Here is a 25,522-nt window from a genome sequence, read left to right on the forward strand (position 1 = left end):
AGTTCTTTACTCTTAGATTATATATACAAAATTTTATATTAATCCAAGATGATTTGATACTTTATTCTTATAAAATAAAATTAACGTAATATATTTATTTCAAAATATACTATAATATGAACAATTTGATTACCCTCAAGTTGTTGTTCAATTTTAACAAAATTGGATATACACATATAAAATGATATGAACTTTCAATCTAACGGTTGAATTTACATAATTCACATTTAATATAAAGTTATTGAATGATGTAACTTTAACTAAGTGTTACACCATTCAATAACTTTATATTAATTGTGAATTTTGTAAATCCAACCGTTAAATTGAAAGTTATTTACTCGTAGATCATATATACAAAATTTTATATTATATAAATTTAAGAACTTACTCTGTTTAATAACTCATGTTCTATATCAAATCTCAACAATCTAACCGTTGAATTTAAAGTTCTTAAAGTATATATCAAATCTACAAATTTTTTTAAAAAAATTGAAAATTATTTGATACTTCATTTCATTAATTCAAATTGATGAATAATTATAAAAAAAATTTAGAGTAAATTTTAATAAAATCAACTTTATTTAATATTTTTAACTCAAAAATACTTTAATAATAAATGAGAGCATTATGTATTATATGTGATTAAAGATATTTTAAAAAATGTAGTGTATATTTTTGTGTAAAATCATGTAAATTAAATGATTGAATTCTTATACCGAGTGAAATTAAGTTTTTCCCCCTTATATATTGGCACAAAAGAAGGGAGTACCTAAAACATTTGCACTTATAAGTAATTATATACGTGCATGTTCATACATTTATTATCTTCATTAAATATACTAGTTATTACAAACCTGTCATTACGTCTACATTGGTTTTCTCTAGGTACATATTAATTTTGTTACTTCAATGCTCTTTTTTTTTTTTTTTTTTTCAAGTATTAAGTGAGGCTTTGGTTCCCAAATATTAATTGAGTTATTTTAATTTGTCAATATTATGATTTTATAATTTTAGGGGGTGTATTGGTTTAGGATTTCGTAGAATTTTAAAAAACTTTTTTTAAGTAAAAAAGTCTATTGGTATTCAATCAAGATTTTATATCACTTAAAAACAATCTAGTGGTATTCAATATGGATTTTCAAGATTTTTTAAAGAGTCCATTAAAATTCACTTGTATTCATTTAAGATTTTTTACGACTTAAAAACAGTCCATTGGTATTCAAAAATATAAGGATTTTAAAGAATTATTGTGTGAAAGAGATTTTGAAGGACTTTCTAGTGTTATTTATAAATACCAGATTCATAAAACAATCTCATCCAAACCCATCGGATTTTGAAGGATTGTTTGAAGTGATTTTTCAAGTGTTTCAAGAATTTTTAAGTGGGTTTTTCATCTTTTTTTTCTATACTCCTGTCTTCTCCATTTTTTCTCTACTAATAATACTACACTATTGTTCATTACTCATATATAATATTGTAGTACTGTTCTCATCTCATTCCCCTATTTTGTGAAACTCTTATATGTAAATGATAGTATCATTGACTTGCTCTATTTTTCTGTTCGTTCTCTTTAATTGACTTGCTTTATTTTATTCTATGAGTTGAATTTGTTCCTTTATATAACACAAAGAAATGCTTGAAATTTTAACTTTTAAGTGGTAATTTTTTTATAACACACGTCAATAAAAGAAAAAGGTGAAAGATGAAATTGATATCATAATCTCTACAATATATATATATATATATATATATATATATAAGATGAATTTGTTAGGTTTCTATGAGTAAAATGAGATGAAAATGGATCTTAGTTGGGGGAAGAACACTCTCAGCATAAAAACTGCGAACTCTCTCCTTCCCTTGAATTTGTTACTCTTATCCCTCCTCCTTTTATGACTCAACAATTATTTTTTTTTACTATGAATTTTTCTTTTTATTTTTATATTGTGAAATTAAGATTTTTTTATATTTTAAAAAAAGAAAATTAACATAAGACATTGCAGTATCTAATTTTTTAGGGTTTAGGATTTATGCCTTCATTTGCTTATTTTTTAAAAAAAGAAATATTGTTAAAATATTTGTTAGAATAATTTACATTTATAAATATCGTTAAAAATTATCATATAATATATAACTAAAATAATATATATATATATATATATATATATATATATATATATATATATATATATATATATATTCTCTATATCTAAATACTTCTGTTTATATAAAAAAATTTATATATCTAAATATTTTCTCAGTATCAAATATACTAATTTTTTTTTTATATAAAAAATTATCTTATGTTTCTATATTTTCGTTTTTACATGTTTTTTTTTATAATGACTGAGGTATTTGATCCATTTGGATAGTCAAGATATATTCGATCTTGTATGATTGGTGTGCTTCTAAAAATAATAATATAATTTTATTAATTTTGTCTCTTATCCATAATTATATAACTAGTTTTCAACATATATTATGGATAATAATTATTATTATTATTTAACTAGACATTATTATTATTTTTATTATTTTTGTCTTTGACTCTTTTTAAATTTGAATGTATGAAATTTTTTTGAAATCTTATCAAATGTCAAAACTCCACAAAATCTCACAGACCATTAAAATCTTGATTTAAAAGTCTTGCAGAATCCATTAAAATCCTGATTTTAAGTCTTGGAGAATCCTGCAAAATCATAAAAGTCATGAAAATCCTGCAAAGTCCTTTAAAATCCGGAGGATTTTTTTTAACTAAAAAAATCCTTTAAAATCCTAATCCAATACACCCCCTTAACCAACTTTAATAACTTTTTAAGTCTACATAAGGCGGAGGTTTTTTGCATTTAACCCATTTTATTGTTTTTTTTTCATTTTCATCCGTTCAAAATTATTTTCTTTTATTTTTACTTTTACTATTAGATTGACTGTTGACTCTAATGGAAAAATGTTAAAAAATGACAAAAAAAATGTGAGAAAATTATAGAGACCAAAGTAAAAAAGGACCACAAAAAAAACAACAAAAATTGAGAGGATCAAAATAAAAATAACTAAAATTAAAAGGATTAAAATGAAATTAACCAGGAATTAAGTATTTTTTTGAGTCAAATATATAAAATATAAATATATATATATATATATATATATATATATATATATATATATATATAAAATCCTTATTGATAATTACTTATTATAATTATAATGGTTAAACTGTATTTAGTGTTTTGGTTCTATATTGTGCAAGGGAATACCTAAAATGTTTAATATCTAAGTCACATCCTACATTAATTGTAAGGGTACCTTAGATAATCTAAGTTTATGTGTACCTAGAATAATTCTTTATATAAAGATTTACTAAACATTAACAATATCAACAATCATAATTAACCCAAAGTTTAATAATAGCATAAACTAGTAAACACCATATTGTCCAAAAGTTTATGGCTTATATATGAACTTAATTTTAAACATAAACACTAATTCCTAATTAATGATTTTAGAAAAGTGTTTGAAGGAATCGCCATCAATATTTTACTCAAAACATAAAAAAAAAAGATTTTTTTTGAAAATTCAATTATGGCCTTCATGGCCAGAATATTTAAGCATCCTACGCACCATATATTGATACCCTATGATGAAAATAACAAGATAGACAATAAGAGTTCGAATATTTAGTCTCTTTTATTGATGGTTATTTACATGCTTAATTTAAAATTATACGACTAATCCCAAGAAGTCTACATGGTTGCTTTTATTTATAATAATGTTTTATAACAGAAATAATAAAATGGTAGAGAAAAAAATTGATGGAAATAACTCTTAAACGAGCTTTTATAAAGTGCTTCCAATATGATAGATTTGAGGTGTTTTTTGACTGCCTGATACACTATAATTCACCTTACAATTCTCAAGAAATATAAAAAATTATGGAGAAAGAGACATTTTCAGTTATCCGAAACTCTAGTAGGCTACTTTCACTTCGTTTTCTGACCGCGAGCATTGTGCACGAGGCCGTATTATACCTAAACTTACTCTATTTAATAACTCATGTTCTATATTAAATTTTAACGATCCAACTGTTGAATTTAAAGTTCTTAACGCATAGATCAAATCTACAAATTTTTTAAAAATTTGGAAATTATTTGATACTTCGTTTCATTAATTCAAATTAATGTATAAAATAATTTTATGATTATTCATCAATTTGAATTAATAAAAATGAAGTATCACATGATTTTCAAATTTTTTAAAAATTTGTAGACTTGATCTATCTATTAAGAACTTTAAATTCAACGGTAGATCGGTAAAATTTGATATAAAATATGAGTTATTGAACAGAATAAGTTTAGGTAGACTTATTTTTGGAATAAACAAATCCCTCTTTTATATATATATATATATATATATATATATATATATATATATTATAATCATTTATATATTCAGTTGATGGCCATCATAATATGAAAATATGAATTAAACTTCTACATAACCCTCTGGAATTATTGGAAAATTTGATGCAAATGTGGTAATTACTATCATGTGACATTTACACACAATAATCAAAATGAAATAAAAGGAAAAGAAAGGGAATTGTTTATTCACGTTATTATTGTTATGTGTTTTTTTTTCTGTCTTTTTCAAATTAAACTTTTGGCTCAGGGAGTAGCAATAAGGACATCTAATTCCGTGCAAAACGCCATGAATTCTTGACCTAACTCTAATAGTATATATATTTCCCTCTACTGGCCCCACCATGAGCTTCAGTACTTTCTGCATAAGTGAAGAAACTGAAAATATTTAAAAGGCAATAAAAGAGATTAGGTAACTTCAATTTACTTCAAGAAGATAATAAAACACGAGGTAATCATTTATATACTATTACAATAATAATCAATTAAATCTTTTAAATTATTTTATTTATTTTTATTTTATTAAATAAATAACTCACATAATACTATTAAAAAATATGATTGGTTATCGATGTAAAATTTTTTTATACTAATATATAAGTGATTAACACATAAAACAATGACTCCGAGTCGCATAAGCCATAACACCGAGTTGTGTGGTTCTTTCTCTTTCATTCTCCCATAATTTTTATGCATTTTAAAGTGGTCCTATCTCATGATTTTCCCAAAGAAAACCAGGCTTGTGTGTGTCACAGACACATTATATGAAAACTGGAAATTCTGCCTTACAATAGTGATTTATTTAATTTTCTAATTGAGGTTCAAATCATCCCGCAACCACTTAATAATCTTACATAGCACCACGAAAGGAGAATACAAACTCTAAAATCTCAGTTACAATCCTAATTTCATATCTAATTGGGATGATTTCCATCTAATCTAATTGCAAATAAAATCAATAAACCAGGATACTAAAAAAACAAAAGGAAAAACGTAACATCTTCTCCTTCTTTCTCATTCTTATAGAAGCAAAAACCTTCTTGTATTGACTCATGGTTTAGGATGTGCTTGACATTGATATTCAATCTCTTGGTGACGATGTCAACGAAAATAGAGCATTTGAACTTTGAAAAATTAATGTTGCAAATGCTTCAAGTGTGTTTTTAACTTATAAATGTTTCAAGTGCTCTTTTTTAAAAAAAAATGCTTTAAGTATGTCATTAAGAAACGCCTTAAGTTAACACGTACCTATAACACTTGAAATAAACGAAGGAAGATATTCAAAATAATGGGTGTTAAACAGTCAGAAAAAAAAATGCCAAAAAATATACTCATTTTTGGCCGTTAATGGAATTGCGATAACTATGACAATTTTATCAGATCGCCAAAAAAATTTGTAAATTTTGTAATACCAGTGTAACTTTTACTAAGTGTTACACTGTTTAATAATTTTATATTAAATGTAAATTTTGTAAATTCAACCGTTAAATTAAAAATTCTTTATTCTTAATTCATATAAACAAAATTTTATATTAATCCAAGGTGATTTGATACTTCATTCTTATAAAACAAAATTGACGTAATATATTCATTTCAAAATATACTAAAATATGAGGAGAGTTATAATTAATAACACCGGTATAACTTGTATTAAGTGTTACACCGTTCAATAACTTTATATTTAATGTGAATTTTGTAAATCTAACCGTTAGATTAAAAGTTCATATCTCTTATATCATATATACAAAATTTTATATTAATCTAATATTATTTGATATTTCATTCTTATAAAACAAAATTGACGTAATATATTCATTTCAAAATATACTAAAATATGAATACTTTGATTACCTTCAAGTTGTTGTTCAATTTTAACAAAATTTGATATACACATATAAAATGATATGAACTTTCAATCAAACGGTTGAATTTACAAAATTCACATTTAATATAAAGTTATTGAGCAGTGTAACACTTAATATAAGTTATACCGGTGTTAAAATTTGATTGATCTTTTTTAATATATGATTGTTAATTTTTGTAAAAAATTCTTATATTTTCGACAAATATAAATTTGTTGAAAATATTCCATCAATAATATAACTCTTTCTACAATTTTTTTCATTGAAAATATAAATTTTTCGACGGATAAATCCGTCAAAAATTACTGACAGATATATCCGTCAGAAATATAAATTCCAACAAATTTATATCTATCGAAAATTATCCGTCGGAAAAATAAATTTTCTGACGGATTTGTATCCATTGAAAATTACCAATGGATATATCTGTCGGAAATATAAATTTTCTTACAGATTTGTATCCGTCAAAAAATTTAAATTTAAATTTCTGACGGATTTGCATCTGTCGGTAATTTGTATTTTTCTTGTAGTGACATTAGTTGTGGGATGACCATATTACTAATGAGTTTTTGGAGCAGGTGAAAGAGAAACAATTGTAGGACTTAGAATTATTAAATTTCATAAGGTTATTAGGAATTCAGAAATTCGTGCAATTTGAGTAAAGTGGAGATGGGATCTTGATGTTTCAAGGCAAAATTTGTCTACCTCAAAATTTTAAGATGAGAAGAATCGTTCCGGAAGAAGGTCACAAAAATAGGCTTAGTCTGCACCCTAACATGACTAAGATGTACTAGGATCTTAAGAAGAGTTTTTGGTGGTCTGGTATAAAAAGAGAGGTAGTGGACACTACAACAAAATTTATTTTTACCGACAATTATTTACCGGCAATAAATTAATTGCCTTTGTTTTATTGTTTAATAAAAGTATTAGTGACTAATATATAATTGTCACTAAAAATATATTTATATCACACCAAAATTTACTATTAGTGTCAATTATTTATTAAGAAAAACTTTAGTCCCACATCGACTAGAAATAAGATAATTAAAGAGTATATAAATGAATAATAACTCTCACCTTACAAGTTTGTTATGTAGAATTGAGTTAGACCTATAACTTATTCTAAATTAGTATGAAATTACTCACTATTATCAAACTCAATAATCTTTAAACTTAAGGGAGTCGACTATTAATAAGAAAATAATATATATATATATATATATATATATATATATATATATATTATTTAGAAGACAACCTTCATCTTAAAGTCCCACATCAACTAGAAATAAGATAATTAAAAAGAATATATAAGTAGAAAGATAACTCTCATCTTACAAGTCTCACATCAACTAGAGATAAAGTAATTATTTATTTGTACTCATCTTACAAGTCCCACATCGATTAGAAAGTAAAAAATGTCACAAAAAGATATACACTTTTTTCGACCATTATAAGGATTTTTACCAGCATTTTGAATAATTGCCGCTAAATATTTTAGCGACACTGCATATAATGGCTAATGTGAAAATGCCGGTAAAAGATTTTGTAACAATTTTTATTACGACTAAAAATCATATTAAATATTACTAAAAATCTATTTTGTTGTAGTGGGAGTATGTGCATATACAAGTACATGTATAATATATATTTTTCCTTTCAAAGGGTTAAAGTCTCCATAGAAGTAGGATTTTTCTTATTCCATTGAAAACTAATAATTATTTTTTCTTCATGTAGGAATAATAGAGCTAAATTTGAGGGCGAAATCTCTTTAAGAAAAAGGAAATGATAAACGGATAGGAAGGCTAATTAAGGGAGGAATTAAAACTCAAGTTGGGGATTTCTTGCGAGACCTTGGAGATTCAAAGATAAAGGCTAAATCAATTATTTACATGAAGACTTTGAAAAGATAGCCAACAGGAAGAAAGTTACTAGGAAATTAGAAACAAAATTAGTTACTGAAAAAAACATTCGCTAACTAGAATTTTAGCTAAGCAAAAGTCCTTTGGTCGAATTTCCCTTTATGTTCCTATTAAAGTTTTGAACTTGTTACGAAAAACTCTTTCATTGAGCAAATTTTTCTTTCTATTTACTACATTTTTTTAATTTAGTATGGTAAAGCTATTTAACTTAGCAAAATCCATTGATTTGGCTAAGTGAACAAGTTTGGTTTAACGGAATTCTATCATCAAGTTACTTATGAATTTAAAATTTAGTTATGTAACTTAGCAAAATCCATTGATTTGGCTTAGCAAAATCCACTTGAGCAAAATCCATTGATTTGGCTAAGTGAACAAGTTTGGTTTAACGGAATTCTATCATCAAGTTACTGAATTTAAAATTTAGTTATGTGTAAGGGCTATTTTACTCCCATTTGAGCATGTTTAAACACCTTAATCTTAATTAAAACCTACGTAGAGGCTGGGAGTATAAATAGGCTCATTTAAGCTTTTGTAAACAACTTTTAAACTTTAAATTAATTGAGAATTAAGCATTAAAGCTTGTGAGAGAAGAATTTTGTGTTTCTTTTGAGTTTTTGGCTTGACCTACAAGTCTTATCAAGGTTTGCTTATATATTGTGGTAGATTCTCTTTGATTTTATTAATTCTTTCGAAATTGTGGCAATTCTCTCCATTTCTTCTTCTTCTCTCCCGTAATTATTTGATTTTCACTTTTTGAGTTCTTGATTGGTTTTCAATATTGATTTTTCGAAACAGTCAAATCTTGTGAATTTGAAAGCAAGAGTGTATCATCCATGCTTTTTCACTTAGCACCAATAGTGTAGAGAATAAGGTTTGCTCTCTAAAACTCTCACACTTAACATAAATCATGTCGTTCTTAGCATGCAAACATACAATTTATCATTACAATATAATTACAAATCAACCATGAAAACCTAATTTCACCAAAAAACCCTAAACACACAAATTCAAGAACACTTTAATCTAACAAGACAATCGGTAAGCACAAAAGGTAAAAGTTTTAAGGTTTTCACAATCTGTCCAAGGAAGTTAAATATATTAACGAGCCTAAATCTATGAAGTTGAAAGACACCCTACTAAAAGAGACATTTCATGAGCATGACCTCAAAGGAAGATCAATTATATAGTTTTGATGAAGACAAAGACTTAGAGCTTTAACAAGGATTCAATGAAGACAAACAAAGGATGAAAAATAATTATTTTATGTAAATTGTCTAAGTGTCTTGTATTATGTAAGTTTGCTCAATCCTAACTTAATTTGACTCATTATAGATAACACTTGAGATAATAGACATTTAACATTTTGATAAATAAATAATAAGTAGCTAAAAATGATATTATATAATAATAGATATTAAAAATGTAAGTTCTAAATTTTATAGGGATGAACAACAACAAAAAAGAATTATAAGAACCAAAATCAAAACTTTTTCATTTTATAGAAATTTTTACATAAACTAAAAATATATTTAAATTTTTTAATTTTATTTACCCAATATAAAAGAATAATGGTATGTAGATATCTCTGCATATTAGACATTCCTTCATATATGAATATTTATCTTTCTTGTAATCGTGTCGTATTATCTTTTTCATACTTACAATTCTCCCTAAAATTATCTCCATGGCTATATCTACTAGAATTTGATGTCGACCGATCATTTTCCTCCGTAAAAATGTCGAAAATTAATGTTTCACATCCAAAATACTGTTATGTGAGTCCAACATATTAGTGAATCATTTTTCTGTCAACATCTGTGCATTTTGTCAGGTTTAAATAAGAATGATTATTTTATTTTGTTCTACTTGAACCAGCTATCTTATAGTAAGATTTTTGCTATAAATAACGCGACAGCCAAAGCGTCATGCCACCATATATTTATCATACTTATCTAAACCTAAACTACCATCACTTCTCATCACTCTTTTCCAATGGCTCCAACCAAGTTACCAAAACTCCAACCAAGTGGTGTGGATGAAGCAATTGAAGAAGATGAGAAACTAAGCCAAGCCACCAAGGAGCTACTTCTCTCCCTTCCAAGAGAGAGAGGTTGGAGAACACCCTACGTGTATCTATTCCAAGGCTTTTGGTGCTCATCACGTCAAATCCAAGCCATAATCACTTTTCAAAAGCACTTCCAAGCCAAGGATAGTGATGTCCTTGTGGCCACTGTGCCAAAATCAGGCACCACATGGTTGAAGGCCCTAACTTTTGCCACTATGAACCGCCACCACTTCTCTTGTTTCACCAAGAACCACCCTCTTCTCACTTCCAACCCCCATGACCTTGTCCCCTTTTTCGAGTTCACAGTTTATGCTAACCATGATGACAAGGTTCCTGATCTATCCAACATGCATGAGCCAAGAATTTTTGGCACCCATGTTCCATTTGCTTCGTTGCCTAGTTCAATCAAAGAGTCCAATTGCAAGGTGATCTACATATGTAGAAACCCTTTTGACACTTTTGTCTCTTTTTGGATTTTTGCCGACAAAACCAAGCCAGGGTCATTGCCCACATTGCCACTAGAGGAGGCTTTTGAAATGTATTGCAAAGGGGTGTCTGTTTTTGGCCCATTTTGGACTCACATGCTTGGCTATTGGAAGGAGAGCGTAGAGAGTCCAAACAAAGTTCTCTTCTTGATGTATGAGGATCTCATAGAAGATGTCAATTTTCACCTCAAAAGGGTGGCTGAATTCTTGGGTTGTCCTTTCACATTGGAGGAAGAAAGCAGTGGTGTGATTGAGGGCATAACCAAGTTGTGTAGCTTTGAGAAAATGAAGGAGTTGGAGGTAAACAAGCATGGGACATGTGCCACGACCGTTGAAAATAAGTATTATTTCAGGAAGGGTGAAGTAGGAGATTGGGTTAATTATCTCTCTCCTTCAATGGCAGAGAAATTAACCAAAGTCATAGAAGAGAAGTTAGGTGGGTCTGGTTTGTCATTTAGAATGAACTCTTAGTACAAGCTGCTAGTGGTGCATGTTGTGGTGGATGTTGAATATGAGTATTTGCTTGAATAAGCTTTTCCTGCTAATGGTGTATGTTAGTGGTGCATGTTGAAAACATAAGAGTATATATGTTGGCCTATCATGAAAATCAATAATAGCCTCAAATTCAAGATAAAGATGTGGATATTTATCTTTCAGGCATTGTTATCTTCTTTAAGATAAGAGCAACTGAACATTTATTTAGATATCCGAACAAATTTTAAAATGAGATTCTTTTAAATTAATAAAAATAATTTATTAAGATTGTTATAATTTTATTTAAAGTTTATTTTGTTAACTTTTTAAAATACAAAGTTATTTATCAAATTAAAATAATAAATTTTGTTTAATATTCTTTTCAATCCTATTTGCATAGCAAGTTGCCAGCTCTTCACCTTATATAAAACATAGGAGATAAGAAAATGAAATTGTATACAACAAGAAAAAATAAATAAAAAGAAAGCTATAAGAATGACATTAATTGGTGAAAATAAATAAAGGCTAAATGAAAGGTTTAGAGAAAAAAGAGAAAGTGTTGATAAGTAGGATAAGGTTTTTTTTTAAGAAAATATTACGTATTTGTTTATAATATTCTAATGCATGATTTACCAAATAATTAATATATTTTAAATTTCTTTAAAATATTATTAATAAAAATATATATTTTTTGTGAAGAAGAAGGGGTGACAATGGATAGAATTTAGGTAGATAGTATATAATACCCATTTTCATACCAAAATTTAAATTAAAAAAAAAAAAACTAAAATAACAACAACAACAACACAAGCCTTATACATGTTTCATATTCGTATTCACACCCATTACCTACTTCCTAAGTCTACGAAGTGAAGAAAAAAAACATAAAAGTTTAAAATGAAATTTATATTTTATTAGTTTAATACAATTTATCAAATTTCATTTTATTTTTTATTAAGACATTATTGATCAAAGGTATATAATGAAGTATTTCTAACATTTCATTATCAACATATAAAATAAAAACTTTATTTAAAATCTATCATTTGACATAGTTAAAATTAAATAAAATTTGAATAATTTTAATTATTAAAAATTATGTTAAGTAATAACAATATGTACAAGTACTGTCAATTACGTTTACGAAAGCGATACATGTATTTAAAAATGAAAATAACTTTTTTATATAATTCATTATTTTTCTAGTATACTATGCATTATTTTTAAATTTAACTTATACAGAACGTCAATATAAAAGTTGTTCATATTTTATAGAATTCGATTTTCATATATATCTTGTTCATTACACGTCAATATAAAACTATTTGCATAACAAGTTCCAAGCTCTTCACCTCATATAGAACGTAAATATAAAAAGTAAAACACATACTAATAGACAAATTATATGCATTATAAAAAAATTTCAAAATAATCTTATGTCATAATACGAGCTACTTAAAGTAGCATTGACATCAACAAAAATTCACATCATTTATCAGTAACAATTCCTCAAGCATGAACATAATCTACTTTATACAATATATGATTACTGTAATCCAAATCAACATAGTAACAAAATGGTAAGTTAAAGTTCAAAAAATATGTAAGTATAGAAAATCATTACAAGAAATTTGTCATTTTGCGGCAATTTTTTTTTCATATTGCGGCGGTTTTCGCCTCTCTCAAAATAAGTGATGGCGTTTTATAAAAACGCTGCAGTTACGTTCGCCACTAGCATTATACGGCGATTTTTACCAATCTCCGCTACCTTTTCCATTCTGCAGCGTTTTGTTTAGCAGGGGTTTTTGACCTCCTCAATTTGAATGATGTTTTTTTTTTTAATTTCACAATATATTTTATTTTTTTAAGGAGGTACTCATAACATAATCCAAATTCCATTGGATAATATTAACTTTTTTATAAGAAAAAAAAGAAATTAATGGGAATACAAACTATCAATAAACGTACCCATAATATAGACAACAAGATGTCAAATAAAAAAGACAATAACAACATAAAAGACAACGGTAATCAAATATTTGATATCTGTGACAACAAGACCACATTGAGTGGACAATTTAAATTCAAATTTCTGCTCCATCCATAATAGTAATGGACAATGGATTGATAGTAATGAAAGTTACATAACTACAAAAGAGTAAACAATCAAAGCTAATTCAGAAGTCCAAGTTGACAACAAATACAACACCACAATATATAACCAAAAGAAATTAAGTTTTTACAACACTTTATAAATTCAACATTGATAACCTAAAGCAGTCTACAATATAAGAAACTAGGTCTAAATATTAGACTGGCTATTCAAGTTGCTACCACCAGATGATCCTCTTCTAACGCCGATTCAGGTTCACTTCCAACGTCACTAGGCTGAAATAAGAAAAATAAATTAGTATCAGTACAATTTAGAGATAAAGGAAGTGTAATTTGGTCCTAATATATAATTCCATAATTCAAGTGCAATCTCCAAGATCAAACTAATAAGTATCTTAAGAAATAAAATTGAATAAAATTGTCACTTCTATATGGTGTTGAAGCAACAAATAAGAGAAAGAAAAAACAAGTAACCTAAGCCTATGCAATCACATCCAATATTACATTCAATCACCAAATAATAAGTCATAATACTTACCTGTGAAAGAAAGAAACTAGCCAATTCGTCAGGAATTTTTCCTTCCTTCATTATCATATAGGCCTTAAGCGCATTCAAGGTTCCTTGTAGTTGGGATTCCAAAAGATTGAACTTTTGTTTGCACTGGTTAGAACATGATGATGATGAAGCAACATTGGAATGAAGAAAGGCTCAAATCACTAATTCGAAGTCTAGTATTACGAAATGTATTAGTAGGAGCTGCCCCCATACCCAAGCATCTCACTCTCCCAGAGTGTTCTGGCCCAAACGCTCTACCAACAACATCATTATGAGAAATTTCAGATTCATCTGTAGTGCTTTGGGTCAGACCAACTTCAATTTGTTCCTTTAATATGCATGCAAATCAATAACAAAGTTAAGAATATTGAAATGTGGAATTTGTGAAAACAACAAACAAAGAGAAAAATAGAGAATTCATTACTGAAATCACTCTTCGCAGTTTTAACTTTTTATAAAATAGTAAAATACATGACAAAATGTTACCTGAGCTGTGAATTCATGGAGCTCTCTCATCCTCTAGCTCAACAAATATTCCCACAGAAAACATGTTAACCTGTTGAAATTAGCCCAAAGAAACAAATACCTCGTGAAATCTAGAGTCTTCTGGATTGGAAATATAAGGCAACAGTAAATACTATCATCAAACCTTTATTAAAAGAAAAAAAATTTAAAAAATAAATAGAAGACTAGCATCTTATTCGTGTAACCAGGACACAAAGTCAATACTATAGGCTATAGCAATGGATTGATTGAGTTGTGAAGTTAGTCACCAATCGAAGTCAGGCAAATAACTTAGAAAACGCAATTCCGGAAAAATAAACAGAATACGAAGACTAGTATCTTATTCGTGTAACCTTCATACATGATACGAGCACATTGAACATCGATTGAACCAGCGACGCGATGAAATCAGATTAATTTAAGTCAATTCTTCATGACAAAGGAAACCGGATCCAGCATGCGGAATAAAGTGCGAAAGACGTGGAATGAGAGATCCGAAATGAAAACCTAATGGAAAAGAGAAAGAGAAAATGGTACCTGAGGAAGAAGGAAGGGGATTTTGAGGGCGAGAGAGAAGAGAGGGTTGAAGCACGAAATGGTTGATGGATGCGAAACTCAGTGAGCGAAAGAGTGATTGAAGGAGGGATTGGGTGAAAAAAATTGGGGAAAAGTAAAAGAGGGAAAATGGTGAAATTTTTTCCGCGAAAAATTGTATATGAATTTAGGAGGGCATAAACCTCCTCAAAAAAATATAGAAACCGCCAATATATTTAGAATTTTAAGCGTTTCTCAAAAATTCCGCAAGTCATGTTAATTTGAGTAGGTTTTTAAAACCCCCGTAAAATAACCCCCACTAAATAGCATTTTTTTTGTAGTGAATATTCTATAACATACAACATCAAACCAAAAACACATATGAAAGTCAAATACTCTCAAGTCAACATATATTTCATCCAAATCATGTTGAACAAGATATCCAATAATGCATTTGAACGCACTACACCATACATCATATGTATACACCTCAAATAATGCGTCATCAAGCATTCAACTACGGAGATCTCCTAACAACATGAGTAGTCTAAATGACTGCACCTTACCAAAATACCCAATTTTTTTCGCACCCAAACACTGGCTCGATCACAGCAAAATAGGATAACAATCCCTCCTCTGGTTTCTCAAATTTCGTCACTTAAACTATTAAACTTCGATTCCACTATTAGAAGTTGTACAATTGAGTATAGGTGTTCCACAATCTTGGCATGCATTACCAAGTCACCTGTGAAGTTAATCCATTGGTCATCCTTAAGGAACCAGACAATCTTTCCAGGTACTTGGTTAAAGGTTATAGCCTTCCACCTCCTACCTTACTCAACCACTAAATAAGGACCTAAAGGAGACATGAACACACCTCAAAACCCATTCCAAGAGACACACCTACTTAAGAAGGGTTTTCCAATATATGAGCACTACTCCAAGATTTCCTATGTGAGATTTTCAATTTTCAAAATCAATTTTCTCTCCTTAATTCCCAAGTTAGCCAACATGCCTTAGTGTTATACTCCATTTTCATCATCCACACTTCACCATACATCATCTATATACATCACATATGGTCCATATATAAATATCAACAACATCATACATATATACAACATACGCATATGCTCATCATCATCCAACACCATACAAGCATCTACATATGTCATATCCAATCAACATACATAGAACTATAGTCTTTATATTTCATACAACATGTGATATAAATCATACATCTACTCATGTTCACCAATTTCACTGGTTCTACAACATGTATCAACATACAATTTATCGAAAATCAAATATCGTACAATGACAACTTTTGCATGTAATTCACCCTTCCAAGAAATCCCCTAACCTCTTTTTCTATCCTTGGGGGAGACATTTCTATTATGGCATTGGCTTTGTCTAGATCCACTTCTATTCCTTTTTCACTGACAACGAACTTGAGGAGCTTTCTCGATCGGACTCTAAAAGTACATTTAGTAGGGTTTATCTTAGGTGGATAAGATGATCATTTTCGTCTTTTGACTTAACGATCATGTCATCTACATACACCTCTACCTCCTTATGGATCATGTCATGGAATAAAATTACCATCGCCACCTGATAGGTTGCTCTAGCATTTCTCAAGCCTAAAGGCATTACTTGATAACAGAACGTGCCCTAGGGAGTGATGAAAGAAGTCTTCTCTTGATCCTTGATGGCCATCTTGATCTGGTTATATCCCGAATAACCGTCCTTGAATGAGAAAATAGTGTTTGTAGACGTGTTGTCTACGAGTACGTCAATGTGCGGTAGTAGGAAGTCATCTTTAGGACTGGCTCGGTTCAGGTCTTGATAGTCCACGTAGACCTGCACCTTCCCGTTCTTCTTTAGCACAGGCACTATATTCGAGAGCCATTCAGGGTACCGGGATACGACCAAAAACCCGGTGTCTAGTTATTTTTGGACTTCTTCCTTTATTTTAAGGGACCACTCGGGTTTGACCCTTCGAAGCTTTTGCTTTACCAAAAAGATTCCATCTTTTATGGGCAACTTATGTTCAACGATTTCTCAGTCCAATCCGGGCATGTCGTGATAAGACCAAGTGAAGATATCGACGTATTCTTTCAAAGGTCGATCAATTGGTCCCTGACCTCCTTTGTCATCTTCGTGTAGATCGATATCTCCTTTCTATCCTCTTCTTTCCACAATTTAATCTTCTCAACTTCCTCTTGATAGGGCTGAATTATACGATCTTCTTGGTCCATGAATCTGCGCATTTCGGGGGACAGATCCTCCTCACATTCGAGTGATGCATCACACGAGCTAGGATTTTGTTCCACTTCGTTCCCTTTAGCCATGTTCCTTTAGGTGCTGTATTTAAGTTTCGATTTAATGCATGGGAAGTGAATAAATAAACGGATGAGAAAAGAAAAAAAAATGTGGGCGAGGTTTACGAAAAAAAAAATATGTTTCATTATTAAAAGAAAAAAATGTTACATGCCCCTTTTATTGTGGAAACCCACAACGTTGAGCAGGAGTTGCGGGTGAATAAGTAGAAAACAAATAGACGAAAAGAAAAAATCCTAACGAGACCCCTACTCCGGCAGCATTCCAACATCACCACCTCTTGGCCTTTAATTAATCTTCTACTTAGGGAGCGGCTGCTTGTCGATGCTGGGTGTGTTGATGTTAAACTTTAACCACCCGACGTCTATTAGGCCTTGCACTCAAAGTTGCAAGGCCTTGCATCGCTCCATGGAATGTCCCAAGGAGCCAGAGTGATAATCGCAATGCTCCTCAGGGTTGTACCATGAAGGGTAAGAGGGGCTAAATCTTTTCAACGGTGGAATTCGTACCAGCATGGAAACCTCTAAGAGTTGAGGAAACAATGTCGTATAGGTGGTAGGAATTTTGTCCACCGTCTTCTCTCTCCACGACTCGGCCTGTGGTGCACCTCGGTTCTTTAGGGGGTTGGTTGTCATGGTGACCGCATTGACCCCCTCCTCCTTTTTCTCCCCGTAGGATTTCTTGGAGTCATAGTTCACCGGATCCTTTCCTATTCTCCCGCTCTTCAAGCCTTGTTCAACTCTTTCACCTATGATGACTATATCGACGAAAAGGGTCGAAGTATTTCCTATCATCTTATCATAATAGGGTTTGCTTAAAGAGTTGAAGAATAAAGTCACCATCTCCTTTTCGGAAAGCAAGGACTCTACTTGTGTGGCTAGCTCCCTCCACCTTTGTGCGTAAGCCTTGAAAGGTTCTTCCCCCTTCTTGCTTAATCCCTGCAAGTCGTATCTGTCGAGGATGAGGTCCATATTGTATTTATATCATCGAAGAAAGGCGTCGGCGAGCTGCTTCCATGTCTGGATTCTTCCTCCTTCCAGCCACATGTACCAATTGAGGGCCGCATTTGATAAGCTTTCCTGAAAGTAGTGTATTAGGAGCTTCTCGTTGCTTACATGGGCGGCCATCTTCCGACAGTACATCGTTAGGTGCCTTTTGGGGTAGCTGGATCTAGTGTACTTATGGAAGTTGAGGCTTTTGAACTTAGGCAAGAATTGGATATCCTACACCAAGCACATTTCTGCAGCCTCCTGGATGTCAAAGCTATGACCCTCCATCGCTCTTAGCCTCTCTTCCAAGGAATTCAGGTGGTCCTTGGAAGCGTCACCTAGCTATGTGACTAGCACTGTTGTCATCGTGCTGGAGCTTGCTCATGGTCTCTCATATTCGAGCCATTTGCTCCTTGAGCTTCCTGAGTTCTTCATTTAGTTCGTGGTTTCTTTCTTCCAGTGACTCCATAGCCCTTCTCTTCTGGATCCTTGTGAGTACGGAGTGTTGAAAAGCCACCTTCGAGGGATAACAACGGATTTCTATTACACTTTCTTATAGATCTACCAAAGAAGATTCCTGACAAGATGATGCTTGTCCTTGTGAAGGTAGGTGCTCCTTTTCGTAATATTTCACGATATGACAAAGGTTATATTGATCTGTACGAAGGTAGGTCATCATCGGTGTCCCTTTTCGTAAAATTTTATGATATGACAGAGGTTGCACTGATTTTTTTTGTCGGCCATTCCTCACTAGTTCTAATATATGTATAGCATACAAAAGCTTGACTATATATTTTTATATTTTTTTTAGGAAAAAGGGGATTACGACAAAATGGCAGGCGAATGGTTTAAACAAATAACTATGCAACAAACATATGCTCAAGCAAACAAATCCACGAGCAGTATAAATTCATGGTCTGGGGTCCCTGTCAAAAAAAGTGCTTTGTATAGGACAATTCTATTCTCATCGGTCTTAAAGGCTCCCAAGGTGCCCCCATTATAGGGATCTAGTATCTTTGTTGCCATCACCTGGAAAACTCTAAGGTCTATCGCAGTATTTCAGGCTAGAGTAACTAGTTATCACCTTGAGTGTGATTTCTGACAAGGCTCGTACGCTCCAAGGCCAAACATGGGCCGGTTGTACGTCAAACACTCCCTATGTTTAATACCCTCATGCCCCCGAGTATCGGGGTACCGTTATATGCTATGGTTTGTGTACAGTTGTTATTTCAAACATATATAGAATTTGAACAAACATGTAGATATTAAAGCCAAACAAATAAAATAAACAAAGTAAAAGGGGAATAGATATTTGAACTATTATTCTTATTGTACTAATTTCATCATTTATTTGGGCTTGACCCTTTTTAAGCTTCTTAGCAGAGTCACCATCTGTCATAACCTCGTAATGAAGCTTCTTGTTAAATCTTCAAATTTAAAACTTTCAAGGAACCTTTTGGCTACCTTTCACACTACAAAAATGCCTAACAGATCTCAAGAAGTACAAATGGGGGAAGAAAGAGAAATTTCATGATATCTGGTGCCCTAGATGAATTTTTCTGACCCCGAGAATAGTGTCTGAGTCTACTATTTATAAACGTCAGACCTGACCAGAACGGCCCATTCCAGATCGAAATGGCCCATTCTAGATCATTCAGTTATGAGTTAATTTTGAACCTAGAACGGCCCTTTCTCATGTCAGAACAGTCCGTTCCAGATTTAAACGTGTCTCATAACGAACTGCATTGGAACGGCCCGTTTTGACCCGTTCTCAATTAGGGTTTTTGAGTCTTTTAGTATCTTGGAACGGCCTGTTCCGGTTTAGGAACGACCGGTTCTAACTTGGGAACGGCCCATTCCGATTTTTAAACAGGCCGTTCTGGGCTACTAAAATGAACTTTTTTGGACTTCAAGTTTCCTTGTTGTCATGTCGTGTTGTCTTCATGCTTTAGGAGCTTCTTCCCTTCATAACAGATGTTCATTTCCTTGTCTTTTAGGTCCGGATGAAATTGGGTGTCTTCACCTAAAAATGTATGACATTTTTTTTGCCTATACCTCATCATGTTTTTGTTATCTAAGGAGAGATGATGCATGGTAAAGATAGGGTTTTTTTATTCATTTTTTTACTAAAAAATCTACCTATATGATGTTAATAGAATAATGGCCTAAGAATGCACAAAGGGGTATTAATTTCTTTATTTATTTTTATTTTTTATTTTTTATTATTTGTTTGCTTGTTTTAAAATTGCAATCCACTCCTATTAAAAACAAATAATGTAAACAAGCAAATGCAACACACATATGCTCATAAAACGTACACCCACGAACAGTCATGTTCAAATTCATAGGTTGAGGTCCCTACAAAGAAAGGTGTGTGGTATAAGGTGGTTTTAATTGTTCACACCGATCTTTAACCCCAAGGTGCCCCCATTATAGGAACACATTATCTCTATCGTTGTCACCTGACATACTCTAGGATCCGTAATAGTATTTCGAGCTAAAGTAATTGATTATCACCTTAAGTGTAACTTCTGACAATGACCTACAAGCTCAAGGCCATCACTTGGGTTAGTCGTACATCAACCACTACTTATGGCTATCCGCTTTAGCCCTCGAGTGTAGGGGGAACTATTGTGTGCAATTGTTTATGTACATTTTTATTTCAAACAAAGTGCAGAATTTAAACAAACAATAGATATTAAAGTCACACTAAAATAAACAAATAAATATTTACAAACAAGATAAACAAATAGATAAATATTTACAAAAAAAATAATAAAAGGGGTAAATATTTGAATTATTGTTTTTATTTTGCTAAATTTGTCATTTAATGGGCTTGACCCTTTTTAACCTTCCCTAGTGGGGTCGTCATCTTTCGAAACCCAAAAAATCCTGATCTTACCCATAGATGGTTTTGACCTTGTTTTGAAAATATCATCGGTTTAGGAATGACTAGGGACCAGACTAATCATTCACCAATGTTTTTTTGAAAAAAAAAAGGTTCTAAAGAGTCGTCACTGATTTTTTCTGAAAACATCATAAAAAGGAAAAAGGTTTTTTGAAAATTAATTGTGGCCTTCATGGTCAGAATAAGGTTTGGGAGTCAGTTACGTGAGGAGAAGGTATTAGGCAACCGACAACATCCTATGACAAATTTAGCATAATAATGAACAATAATTAAACATTTATCCCTTTTATTAGCTATTAACATAATTGATGTCTACATGATGGCAATAATATTATGAATTAAACAATTATATAAATAATAGAGAGAGAGAGAGAGAAAGAGAGAGATTTTGATGAAAATACCTTCGAAGCAAGATTTTATAAAAGAGACTTCAAATCTTGATACAAAAGGTGCATTTTGGCAACCTTTACAAAAGCCTCACAAACACTCAAGAAAGTACAGAGAAGGAGGAGAGAGAGTTTCTATTAGAATTAGGTCGACTAAATAGTTTTTGTGGAAGAACGTGCCTTAGAAACGCTTAAATAGACTTTTGAGGGCATGAAATGACTATTACCAGGCTTGGAACAGTCATTTTGGCCCATGAATTTACACATGAAATGGACCTTTGGAATGACTTGTTCCCAACTAGGATTATAGGCTATTTTTTCAGCTAGGAACGACCGTTTTGGGTTTGGGAATGGTCGTTCTGAGCCTAAAACTAGGGTTTTAAGGTTCTTGGGCCTTCTAGTATTGTCCTGGTCCATTTAGGCGCTCTATTGGGTCCTTGAGGGTCGCTCATGTCATTCTAGCAATCCTTTGTCCTTAGTCTTGACATCCCAGATAAAATCTGGTGTCTACAGTGAAGCAATCACAATATAAGAGTCAAGTCAAGCTACACTAATTACAAGTGACCAATTAAGTAAAGTACAAAGTCAAAAACTTAGTTCCTAATTGAGTATCGGAAGTGCTTAGTATTTGGAAGGTAGTTAGTGGGTTAATCCCATAGGAGTCTTAGTTAAGATAACTAATGTTGTGTAGGCCTATATCCAACTATTTTACCCTGACAATAGTACTATACTTCCTTGTTTAAGTGGCGACACTTGACAAAATGAGTTGTGTTGTGGATTTATATCCAATACGTTGTTGATCTAAGAAGTCCAAAAAGATCACCATGTGTTGTCAATTCGGTAGGATCAAGCCACTTAAATTGCTCATCCTATGTTGTAGGATATCTCCAAGTTGAAATACGTGATAGTGCATATAGTTGTTGTGTTGAGCATATGATGTGTTGAGATGATTGTGTTGTTCATAGGCTGTGTTGATCTATGATGAAATGTTGTGTTGAAACTAAGTTATTGTGTTGATATATGTTGTGTAATGTGATGTCTTATGTTGTGTAGCTAGAGATGGGATGTAGATGTTACATTCTTATGTTGTATATATGTTATTTCTTTTTACTCTAACTTACCCTTGCATATTTCCATGTGGTTTGAACTGTGATGATCATACGTGGTATGAAAGTAGGACAGAGATATGTGTTAAGTGTTGTAGTGGAGGTCATGTAGTGGCATTGGAGCTGGATGTTTTGTTGACTACCTAATGAGGGTAGACTTTTATAGATAGTAGTAGTTTCTTGACTGGTAACTTAGGTTGCATGGTTTACATTTATTGGATTAATGTATTTATATTGCATATATTTATGTAGTTTATCTTTGTATACATGTAATGTAGTACATGTTTCTCGTATTTGTAAACCTATAGTCTTAAGTTAGATATTTGGCTTTTTAACTTGAATAAAATAAAATAAAAAACTAATTTTTAGAATAAATTATTTGGAAAATAATTTATCAAAGTAAATTGTTTCTGCCACATGGAAAGCCGCAAAACATCACCGATGTTGACGACTTGCATGCATGCCAAAAACTGTCACTACAAGTGAAGCCTTGCAAGCTTCCATGAATGATCAGTGAAATAGAAAATGTTAGCATGGCTGAGTGTGAGAGAAGAGAAGAGAAGGAGAGGAGAAAGTGACAAAAAAGAAAATGAGAGTTGTTTGAAGAAAGTGGTGAAGAAGGAGAAGGTAATTTTTTTTTTTTTAATATTAATATTTTTTATTTTTCCATGTATAATTTTATGTTTTAGATTTTTTTTATATGAAAAATTTGTTGATGATAATGATTCAAATTTTAGTTTTGTTTTAGAGAAGGAGGAGGAGATTAGTGAGGTGTGTTTTTTTTTTGTAAAATTTTATAATAATAATAATATTTTGTTTTTTTTCATGTATATTTGTAGGTTTTAGATTTTATTATGTGAAAAATTGTTGATGTTGTTGATGATTCAAACTTTTAGGAGTTTAGATTTTCTAAGTGTTTTTTGAAATAGAAGAGTGAATAGTTGTAATTTTGCATGGTTTTAATTTTTTGATGTTGATGTTGAGAAATAGAAGAGTGATTAGTTGTAGTTTTGATTTGGAATGAATTTTTTTGTTATGTGTTATATAATTTAATTTATATGAAATTATTTTTTTTGTAAATTAAATTGAAGTTTAAATTTTTTTTTTGTTTCTATGGTTTTAATTATTTGATCTTCATGAAGGAGGATAAAATTATTTTATTTAGGGTTTAATTGATTTTTCATTATTTAGGGGCTTAAATATTTATTATTTCGATTTTACGCGTGCACTTCTTGATTGTGTATAATGAAGTTGATTAATTTATAGATTTGACTTTATATTTGATAATTGTGTGTATATATACCAAATTAATATTTATTTGTCATTTTAGTTTTTAATTTTGATTTACCAATTGTGGATACTATATAGTTAATAACTATAATTTCATAATGCCTCGTCAAAAAGTTAATCTGGGACCCATTGATGATTCATTATTGAGTATGCAATCAGTTGTATGTTTTTGAGCACGTATGGAATGGTCAATCTAATAGAGTTTTTTGTATTAGAAGAGCTACCAAAAGCGACCATCAAGATGGGTCAATTCCTGACGAAGTTAGACCTTTTTTGCACGAGCAAGAATGCTCGGAGTGACAGAGATGTCATACTTTTTTATTGACCACCACTTAATTTCAGCACTAGTTGAGCAATGGAGACTCAAAACACACATTTTCCACATGACATTTGGGAAGTGTACAATTACTTTAGAAGATGTTTCAATTTTGTTTGGTCTTAAGGTACATGGAGACCCAATTACTGATTGTTCGACGTATAGATGGATTCCACTTGTTCAAGATTTATTAGGAATTACACCACCACCAAATGCAATTAAAGGTGGATGGTTGAAGATAATTTTGGTTAATCAATACTTTTTTAATGTTTTCATACATATGTAGAGTGTGTAACAAATGGAACAATATACTCGAGCTTATATTTTACAATTGCTTAAGAGTATGTTTTTCTCTTACAAGTCTTCAACATTAATATCGATGCGATATTTGGTAATGCTAACTGATTTAGACCAATGTGGTCAACTAAGTTGGAGATTAATCGTACTTGCTAATTTATATCGAGAATTGTGCATTGGTAGTAATTATGATTAAAAGAAAATTAAACCTAACATTAAACCTTAACCATTCAACTATATAAACCATAAAATTAAACCTTAGACATTCACCCTTATTTTCTCAACCCTAAAATTTATAGCATTAAACCCTAACACCAAACTTTTAAAACCTATAACCTAATACTAAACATTAAACCTTCAACTCAATAAACCGAAAACACTACAGCCCAAATCCTAAATCTTTAACCTTTAAAACCTTAAACTTGTGAACACGTTGAACACAAGTCGTCACCTCCATAGACGACTTCGAACAAGGAAGAAAATGTCAAGGGAGTTGACGTTTTCCTTGTAATTAGTTGTCGTCCAACACATTGACGTTTTCCTTATATATGTCCATGTGGCCAAAATAATTTATTTCGATAAAATTTTCTCTAAACTATTTTTATTTATGAAAATATTTATTTATTTTAATTTATTAAGGCCAAAAGGCCTAGATATTTTTTGCCACTAGTAACTGTATTTAGACAACGTAAAAATCAAGACAGATCATTACATTTTATATAAACTAATTAGTTGAAATTATACACATTTGATAGTATTGAACTAGCTAATAATTTTTTACATGAGACATTGTACTATGCAATTATTTAGAATAAAATAAAACTATAAAAAAAATGAATTTTTTTTTTTTACATGTGATGATGCCTTGTGTTGTTGGATATGGGATGTAAGTGTGACATTCTTGCTTATCCTTGCGTGTTTCTATGTGATTTGGATTGTAATAATCATACATGATATGAAA

At 30.8% G+C, this 25,522-nt stretch overlaps 1 protein-coding gene across 1 annotated transcript; it reads left to right on the top strand.

Moving 5' to 3' along the window:
• The first annotated feature begins 10,112 nt into the window (after nt 1-10,112).
• Nucleotides 10,113-11,384, top strand: LOC109788224 (cytosolic sulfotransferase 15). Its single transcript, XM_020346904.3, has one exon. The coding sequence runs from the start codon at nt 10,192-10,194 to the stop codon at nt 11,218-11,220; it is 1,029 nt and encodes a 342-aa protein (XP_020202493.1). The 5' UTR covers nt 10,113-10,191; the 3' UTR covers nt 11,221-11,384.
• The last annotated feature ends 14,138 nt before the right edge of the window (nt 11,385-25,522 follow it).

Source organism: Cajanus cajan, chromosome 10 (assembly GCF_000230855.2).
Source record: "Cajanus cajan strain Asha chromosome 10, NIPB_CcT2T_4, whole genome shotgun sequence".
Taxonomy (NCBI): Eukaryota; Viridiplantae; Streptophyta; class Magnoliopsida; order Fabales; family Fabaceae; genus Cajanus; species Cajanus cajan.

Coding starts and splice junctions, on each gene's coding strand:
- LOC109788224 (XM_020346904.3), top strand. CDS start 10,192: ATGGCTCCAACCAAGTTACCAAAACTCCAACCAAGTGGTGTGGATGAA.